The sequence below is a fragment of the Oncorhynchus tshawytscha genome, unplaced genomic scaffold (genome assembly GCF_018296145.1).
Source record: "Oncorhynchus tshawytscha isolate Ot180627B unplaced genomic scaffold, Otsh_v2.0 Un_contig_1282_pilon_pilon, whole genome shotgun sequence".
In the NCBI taxonomy this organism is placed as follows: domain Eukaryota; kingdom Metazoa; phylum Chordata; class Actinopteri; order Salmoniformes; family Salmonidae; genus Oncorhynchus; species Oncorhynchus tshawytscha.
Window position 1 is genome coordinate 290,001 of NW_024609789.1, and position 10,000 is coordinate 300,000.

Genomic DNA, 10,000 nt, shown 5'->3' on the forward strand with positions numbered 1-10,000 from the left:
ACCTACAACGAAAACTAGCTAGCTAGCCCTGTGGGAAAACTACTGCTCCCTATTGCACAGTGACCTGCTGTCCCACCCATTAGGTCAAAATGTGATTGGTTTATTCCACTGTCACAACAGTCAAAAAGTCAGCCATTGGCTCTAATGCAGTTGAATGGCAGATCCTTCTATCTAGCTTCCGATGGCCTAGCCAATGGCTGACTTAGTTAGCTAGATGTATCTAACCCAGAGACTAGCAAATAAAACTCCCGATTGTATCTCTTATAATAAAATAAATAATAAATAATAATATAGTTAGACTACTTCTTCTTGTTCTAATTTTTATACATTTTATAAAAAAAATTTTTATACATCATTAGCCCTTTCTCTAAAGGAGCAGAAGGCCCATTGTCTTCCACTGTGTCTGGGTTAGTAATAATTTGTAGAGTGGCTCTATTTCCCCTCAACATCCATTCTGAATATCTAAAGGATACACATGTTACGGTGGCGATTTGACAAAATTACAATCATGGTCTTGAATTGGACTCTTTTCTGGTCTCTGTGTTGACTCAGTCTCGGAGCCCCTTGTACCCCTCCCGCTCTTGGTCTTGAATCGGTCTCGCTTTAGGTGGTCTTGAATCGGTCTCGCTTTAGGTGGTCTTGAATCGGTCTCGCTTTAGGTGGTCTTGAATCGGTCTTTAGGTGGTCTTGAATCGGTCTCGTTTAGGTGGTCTTGAATCGGTCTTTAGGTGGTCTTGAATCGGTCTTTAGGTGGTCTTGAATCGGTCTTTAGGTGGTCTTGAATCGGTCTTTAGGTGGTCTTGAATCGGTCTTTAGGTAGTCTTGAATCGGTCTTTCTTTTTTCTTGAACACAACACCGGAAGATACTGTTGATCTCTACTCCCTGAAAAATCCTAAATATGACCTCTGTGTGATTCTCTCCCCCGCCCCCCCTCTCTCTCTCTCTCTCCCCCACGCCCCCCTCTCTCTCTCTCTCTCTCACTCTCTCTCTCACTCTCTCCAGATGGGTCGATGGGAGAATGGGACCTTGTCTCTGATGTTCCCGGTATGGCCCAGGTACAACTATTTTAAAATCAATTTACATTGTTAATATGACATAGTTACATGTAATATAAAGGACACTAGTCTATCCCCCTGGACAGGACACTAGTCTAACCCTATCCCCCTGGACAGGACACTAGTCTATCCCCCTGGACAGGACACTAGTCTAACCCTATCCCCCTGGACAGGACACTAGTCTATCCCCCTGGACAGGACACTAGTCTAACCCTATCCCCTGGACAGGACACTAGTCTAACCCTATCCCCCTGGACAGGACACTAGTCTAACCCTAACCCCTGGACAGGACACTAGTCTAACCCTAAGCCCTGGACAGGACACTAGTCTATCTCTAACCCCTGGACAGGACACTAGTCTAACCCTAACCCCCTGGACAGGACACTAGTCTAACCCTAAGCCCTGGACAGGACACTAGTCTATCTCTAACCCCCTGGACAGGACACTAGTCTAACCCTAACCCCTGGACAGGACACTAGTCTAACCCTAAGCCCTGGACAGGACACTAGTCTATCTCTAACCCCTGGACAGGACACTAGTCTAACCCTGTCCCCCTGGACAGGACACTAGTCTAAACCCTAACCCCTGGACAGGACACTAGTCTAACCCTAACCCCTGGACAGGACACTAATCTAACCCTAACCCCTGGACAGGACACTAGTCTAACCCTAACCCCCTGGACAGGACACTAGTCTAACCCTAACCCCCTGGACAGGACACTAGTCTGACCCTAATCTCCTGGACAGGACACTAGTCTAACCCTAAGCCCTGGACAGGACACTAGTCTAACCCTAACCCCGTGGACAGGACACTAGTCTAACCCTTAGCCCTGGACAGGACACTAGTCTAACCCTAACCCCCTGGACAGGACACTAGTCTATCCCTAACCCCCTGGACAGGACACTAGTCTAACCCTAACCCCCTGGACAGGACACTAGTCTAACCCTAACCTCCTGGACAGGACACTAGTCTAACCCTAACCCCCTGGACAGGACACTAGTCTAACCCTAACCCCCTGGACAGGACACTAGTCTAACCCTAACCCCCTGGACAGGACACTAGTCTAACCCTAACCCCCTGGACAGGACACTAGTCTAACCCTAACCCCCTGGACAGGACACTAGTCTAACCCTAAGCCCTGGACAGGACACTAGTCTATCTCTAACCCCTGGACAGGACACTAGTCTAACCCTAACCCCTGGACAGGACACTAGTCTAACCCTAAGCCCTGGACAGGACACTAGTCTATCTCTAACCCCCTGGACAGGACACTAGTCTAACCCTAACCCCTGGACAGGACACTAGTCTAACCCTAAGCCCTGGACAGGACACTAGTCTATCCCCCTGGACAGGACACTAGTCTAACCCTAAGCCCTGGACAGGACACTAGTCTATCTCTAACCCCTGGACAGGACACTAGTCTAACCCTGTCCCCCTGGACAGGACACTAGTCTAACCCTAACCCCCTGGACAGGACACTAGTCTAACCCTAACCCCCTGGACAGGACACTAATCTAACCCTAACCCCTGGACAGGACACTAGTCTAACCCTAACCCCTGGACAGGACACTAGTCTAACCCTAACCCCTGGACAGGACACTAGTCTAACCCTAATCTCCTGGACAGGACACTAGTCTAACCCTAAGCCCTGGACAGGACACTAGTCTAACCCTAACCCCGTGGACAGGACACTAGTCTAACCCTTAGCCCTGGACAGGACACTAGTCTAACCCTAACTCCCTGGACAGGACACTAGTCTATCCCTAACCCCTGGACAGGACACTAGTCTAACCCTAACCCCTGGACAGGACACTAGTCTAACCCTAACCCCCTGGACAGGACACTAGTCTATCCCTAACCCCCCCTGGACAGGACACTAGTCTAACCCTAACCCCTGGACAGGACACTAGTCTAACGCTAACCCCTGGACAGGACACTAGTCTAACCCTAAGCCCTGGACAGGACACTAGTCTAACCCTAACCCCGTGGACAGGACACTAGTCTAACCCTTAGCCCTGGACAGGACACTAGTCTATCCTTAACCCCTGGACAGGACACTAGTCTAACCCTAACCCCTGGACAGGACACTAGTCTAACCCTAACCCCTGGACAGGACACTAGTCTAACCCTAAGTCCCTGGACAGGACACTAGTCTAACCCTAAGCCCGGGACAGGACACTAGTCTAACCCTAAGCCCCTGGACAGGACACTAGTCTAACCCTAAGCCCCTGGACAAGACACTAGTCTAACCCTATCCCCCTGGACAGGACACTAGTCTAACCCTAACCCCCTGAACAGGACACTAGTCTATCCCCCTGGACAGGACACGAGTCTAACCCTAACCCCCTGGACAGGACACGAGTCTAACCCTAAACCCTTGGACAGGACACTAATCTAACCCTAACCCCCTGGACAGGACACTAGTCAAACCCCAACCCCCTGGACAGGACACTAGTCTAACCCTAAGCCCTGGACAGGACACTAGACTAACCCTAACCCCGTGGACAGGACACTAGTCTAACCCTTAGCCCTGGACAGGACACTAGTCTAACCCTAACCCCCTGGACAGGACACTAGTCTATCCCTAACCCCCTGGACAGGACACTAGTCTAGCCCTAACCCCCTGGACAGGACACTAGTCTAACCCTAAACCCCTGGACAGGACACTAGTCTAACCCTAAGCCCGGGACAGGACACTAGTCTAACCCTAAGCCCCTGGACAGGACACTAGTCTAACCCTAACCCCTGGACAGGACACTAGTCTATCCCTAACCCTAAGCCTCCTGGACAGGACACTAAGTCTAACCCTAACCCTAACCCCTGGACAGGACACTAGTCTAACCCTAACCCCCTGGACAGGACACTAGTCTAACCCTAAACCCCTGGACAGGACACTAGTCTAACCCTAACCCCCTGGACAGGACACTAGTCTAACCCTAACCCCTGGACAGGACACTAGTCTAACCCTAACCCCTGGACAGGACACTAGTCTAACCCTAACCCCTGGACAGGACACTAGTCTAACCCTAAGCCCTGGACAGGACACTAGTCTATCTCTAACCCCTGGACAGGACACTAGTCTAACCCTAACCCCTGGACAGGACACTAGTCTAACCCTAAGCCCTGGACAGGACACTAGTCTATCCCCCTGGACAGGACACTAGTCTAACCCTAAGCCCTGGACAGGACACTAGTCTATCTCTAACCCCCTGGACAGGACACTAGTCTAACCCTAACCCCCCCTGGACAGGACACTAGTCTAACCCTAACCCCTGGACAGGACACTAGAATCTAACCCTAACCCCTGGACAGGACACTCGTCTAACCCTAACCCCTGGACAGGACACTAGTCTAACCCTAACCCCCTGGACAGGACACTAGTCTAACCCTAATCTCCTGGACAGGACACTAGTCTAACCCTAAGCCCTGGACAGGACACTAGTCTAACCCTAACCCCGTGGACAGGACACTAGTCTAACCCTTAGCCCTGGACAGGACACTAGTCTAACCCTAACCCCCTGGACAGGACACTAGTCTATCCCTAACCCCTGGACAGGACACTAGTCTAACCCTAACCCCTGGACAGGACACTAGTCTAACCCTAACCTCCTGGACAGGACACTAGTCTAACCCTAACCCCTGGAAAGGACACTAGTCTAACCCTAACCCCTGGACAGGACACTAGTCTAACCCTAACCTCCTGGACAGGACACTAGTCTAACCCTAACCCCTGGACAGGACACTAGTCTAACCCTAACCCCTGGACAGGACACTAGTCTAACCCTAACCCCTGGACAGGACACTAGTCTAACCCTAACCCCTTGGACAGGACACTAGTCTAACCCTAACCTCCTGGACAGGACACTAGTCTAACCCCTGGACAGGACACTAGTCTAACCCTAAGCCCGGGACAGGACACTAGTCTAACCCTAAGCCCCTGGACAGGACACTAGCCTAACCCTAAGCCCCTGGACAGGACACTAGTCTAACCCTATCCCCCTGGACAGGACACTAGTCTAACCCTAACCCCTGGACAGGACACTAGTCTATCCCCTGGACAGGACACGAGTCTAACCCTAACCCCCTGGACAGGACACTAGTCTCACCCTAAATCCTTGGACAGGACACTAATCTAACCCTAACCCCTGGACAGGACACTAGTCTAACCCTAACCCCCTGGACAGGACACTAGTCTAACCCTAACCCCTTGGACAGGACACTAGTCTAACCCTAACCTCCTGGACAGGACACTAGTCTAACCCCTGGACAGGACAGTAGGTCTAACCCTAACCCCTGGACAGGACACTAGTCTAACCCTAACCCCCTGGACAGGACACTAGTCTAACCCTAACCCCTGGACAGGACACTAGTCTAACCCTAAGCCCTGGACAGGACACTAGTCTATCTCTAACCCCTGGACAGGACACTAGTCTAACCCTAACCCCTGGACAGGACACTAGTCTAACCCTAAGCACTGGACAGGACACTAGTCTAACCCCCTGGACAGGACACTAGTCTAACCCTAACCCCTGGACAGGACACTAGTCTAACCCTAACCCCTGGACAGGACACTAGTCTAACCCTAACCCCTGGACAGGACACTAGTCTAACCCTAAGCCCTGGACAGGACACTAGTCTATCTCTAACCCCTGGACAGGACACTAGTCTAACCCTAACCCCCTGGACAGGACACTAGTCAAACCCTAACCCCCTGGACAGGACACTAGTCTAACCCTAATCTCCTGGACAGGACACTAGTCTAACCCTAATCTCCTGGACAGGACACTAGTCTAACCCTAATCCCTGGACAGGACACTAGTCTAACCCTAATCTCCTGGACAGGACACTAGTCTAACCCTAATCTCCTGGACAGGACACTAGTCTAACCCTAAGCCCTGGACAGGACACTAGTCTAACCCTAACCCCTGGACAGGACACTAGTCTAACCCTAACCCCCTGGACAGGACACTAGTCTAACCCTAAACCCGGGACAGGACACTAGTCTAACCCTAAGCCCCTGGACAGGACACTAGTCTAACCCTAAGCCCCTGGACAGGACACTAGTCTAACCCTAACCCCTGGACAGGACACTAGTCTATCCCCCTGGACAGGACACTAGTCTAACCCTAACCCCCTGTACAAGACACTAGTCTAACCCTAACCCCTGGACAGGACACTAGTCTAACCCTAAGCCCTGGACAGGACACTAGTCTAACCCTAACCCCCTGGACAGGACACTAGTCTATCCCTAACCCCTGGACAGGACACTAGTCTAACCCTAACCCCTAACACCTAACCCCCTGGACAGGACACTAGTCTAACCCTAAACCCCTGGAAAGGACACTAGTCTAACCCTAACCCCTGGACAGGACACTAGTCTAACCCTAACCTCCTGGACAGGACACTAGTCTAACCCCTGGACAGGACACTAGTCTAACCCTAACCCCTGGACAGAACACTAGTCTAACCCTAAACCCTTGGACAGGACACTAATCTAACCCTAACCCCTGGACAGGACACTAGTCTAACCCTAACCCCTGGACAGGACACTAGTCTAACCCTAACCCCTGGACAGGACACTAGTCTAACCCTAACCCCCTGGACAGGACACTAGTCTAACCCTAAACCCATGGAAAGGACACTAGTCTAACCCTAACCCCTGGACAGGACACTAGTCTAACCCTAACCTCCTGGACAGGACACTAGTCTAACCCCCCTGGACAGGACACTAGTCTAACCCTAACCCCTGGACAGAACACTAGTCTAACCCTAAACCCTTGGACAGGACACTAATCTAACCCTAACCCCTGGACAGGACACTAGTCTAACCCTAACCCCTGGACAGGACACTAGTCTAACCCTAACCCCTGGACAGGACACTAGTCTAACCCTAAGCCCTGGACAGGACACTAGTCTATCTCTAACCCCTGGACAGGACACTAGTCTAACCCTAACCCCTGGACAGGACACTAGTCTAACCCTTAGCCCTGGACAGGACACTAGTCTATCCCCCTGGACAGGACACTAGTCTAACCCTAAGCCCTGGACAGGACACTAGTCTATCTCTAACCCCTGGACAGGACACTAGTCTAACCCTAACCCCTGGACAGGACACTAGTCTAATCCTAACCCCTGGACAGGACACTAGTCTAACCCTAACCCCCTGGACAGGACACTCGTCTAACCCTAACCCCCTGGACAGGACACTAGTCTAACCCTAACCCCCTGGATAGGACACTAGTCTAACCCTAATCTCCTGGACAGGACACTAGTCTATCTCTAACCCTCTGGTTTTCTGTGTAAGCAGGCGTAACTCGTTATAAAGCATTATAATGTCTGTCTGAGCAGGTATGTCTTGTTATAATGCTGTATAATGTGTGTGAGCAGGTATATCTTGTTATAATGCATTATAATGTGTGTGTGAGCAGGTATAACTCGTGGGGAGACGAGGAGGCCGATGAGAACCACCTGTCTATCGTGACTCTTGAGGAGAAGCCCTTTGTCGTCGTTGACAACGTAGACATCCTGACTGGGACCTGCATGAGGAACTCTGTTCCCTGTAGGAAACATGTTAAAGAGTAGGTCTACACCTCTATCACTCTGTTCCCTGTAGGAAACATGTTAAAGAGTAGGTCTATACCTCTATCTATGTATCTGGTGGCAGGGTAGCCTAGTGGTTAGAGCAGGGTAGCCTAGTGGTTAGAGCAGGTAGCCTAGTGGTTAGAGCAGGGTAGCCTAGTGGTTAGAGCAGGGTAGCCTAGTGGTTAGAGCAGGGTAGCCTAGTGGTTAGAGCAGGGTAGGCTAGTGGTTAGCGCAGGGTAGCCTAGTGGTTAGAGCAAGGTAGCCTAGTGGTTAGCGCAGGGTAGCCTAGTGGTTAGAGCAGGGTAGCCTAGTGGTTAGAGCAGGGTAGCCTAGTGGTTAGAGCAGGTAGCCTAGTGGTTAGAGCAGGTAGCCTAGTGGTGAGAGCAGGTAGCCTAGTGGTTAGAGCAGGTAGCCTAGTGGTTAGAGCAGGGTAGCCTAGTGGTTAGAGTGTTGGACTAGTAAACGGAAGGTTGCAAGTTCAAATCCCCGAGCTGACAATGTACAAATCTGTTGTTCTGCCCCTGAACAGGCAGTTAAACCACTGTTCCTAGGCCGTCATTGAAAATAAGTGACTTGCCTGGTTAAATAAAGATAAAAAAATCTATCTACTGTGGCTTGTGAAAGTATTCACCCCCCTTAACATTTTTTTGTTGCCTTACAACCTGGAATTAAAAATAGATTTGGGGGGGTTTGTACCATCTGATTTACACAACATGCCTACCACTTTGAAGATGCTATATTTGTTTTTGTTTTTAGAAATTAGATGAAAAATACAGAAAACATGAGCGTGCATAACTATTCACCCCCCCAAAGTCAATACTTTGTAGAGCCACATTTTGCCGTAATTACAGCTGCAAATCTCTTGGGGTATGTCTCTATAAGCTTGGAACATCTAGCCACTGGGATTTTTTCCCATTCTTCAAGGCAAAACTGCTCCAGCTCCTTCAAGTTGGATGGGTTCCACTGGTGTACGGCAATCTTTAAGTCATACCACAGATTCTCAATTGGATTGAGGTCTGGGCTTTGACTCGGCCATTCCAAGACATTTAACTGTTCCCTTTAAACCATTCAAGTGTTGCTTTAGCTTAGGGTCACTTCCTGCTGGAAGGAGAACCTCCGTCCCAGTCTCAAATCTCTGGAAGACTGAAACAGGTTTCCCTCAAGAATTTCCCTGTATTTAGCTCCATCCATTATTCCTTCAATTCTGACCAGTTTCCCAGTCCCTGCCAATGAAAAACATCCCCACAGCATGATGCTGCCACCACCATGCTTCACTGTGGGGATGGTGTTCTCCGGATGATGAGAGGTGTTGGGTTTGCTCCAGACATAGCGTTTTCCATGATGGCCAAAAAGCTACATTTTAGTCTCATCTGACCAGAGTACCTTCTTCCAAATGTTTGGGGAGTCTCCCACATGCCTTTTGGTGAACACCAAACGTGTTTGCTTATTGTTTTCTTTAAGCAATGGCTTTTTTCCCTGGTAACTCTTCCATAAAGCCCAGCTCTGTGGAGTGTACAGCTTAAAGTGGTCCTATGGACAGATACTCAAATCTCCACTGTGGAGCTTTGCAGCTCCTTCAGGGTTGTCTTTGGTATTTTTGTTGCCTCTCTGATTAATGCCCTCCTTGCCTGGTCTGTGAGTTTTGGTGGATGGTCCTCTCTTGGCAGGTTTGTTGTGGTACCATTTTCTTTCCATTTTTTAATAATGAATTTAATGGTGCTCCGTGGGATGTTAAAAATTTCAGATATTTTTTTATAACCCAACCCTGATCTGTACTTCTCCACAACTGTGTCCCTGACCTGTTTGGAGAGCTCCTTGGTCTTCATGGTGCCACTTGCTTGGTGGTGCCCCTTTCTTAGTGGTGTTGCAGACTCTGGGGCCTTTCATAACAGGTGTATATATACTGAGATCATGTGACAGATCATATGACACTCAGATTGCACACAGGTGGACTTAATTTAACTAATTATGTGACTTCTGAAGGTAATTGGTTGCACCAGATCTTATCTATCTATCTATCTATCTATCTATCTATCTATCTATCTATCTATCTATCTATCTATCTATCTATCTATCTATCTATCTATCTATCTATCTATCTATCTATCTATCTATCTATCTATCTATCTATCACTCTATCACTCTAACCTTCTGTCACTATCAATTATCGGGTTGACTCTCATCTCATCTCTTCTCCTCTATTGCTCTCCTTCTCTATCTTCCTCTCATCTTCTCTCCTCTTCTTCTCTCCTCTTCTCTTCTCTCCTCTCATCTCTTCTCCTCTCCTCTCTCCTCCTCTCCTCTCATCTAATCTCATCTCCTCGCCTCTCTCATCTCTCCTTCTCTCTTCTCCGTTCTCCTC

The 10,000-nt window shown here is 49.5% G+C and overlaps 1 protein-coding gene across 1 annotated transcript in view; it reads left to right on the forward strand.

Annotated features, from left to right (window-relative positions):
- LOC121845900 (glutamate receptor ionotropic, NMDA 2A-like) overlaps positions 1 to 10,000 on the forward strand; it is a 189,562-nt gene that overhangs the window by 122,310 nt on the left and 57,252 nt on the right. The window contains exons 9-10 of the mRNA XM_042318118.1: positions 1,004 to 1,056; positions 7,485 to 7,634. Of these exons, the coding sequence (XP_042174052.1) occupies positions 1,004 to 1,056; positions 7,485 to 7,634 (203 nt within the window). The remainder of the gene's footprint in view (positions 1 to 1,003; positions 1,057 to 7,484; positions 7,635 to 10,000) is intronic.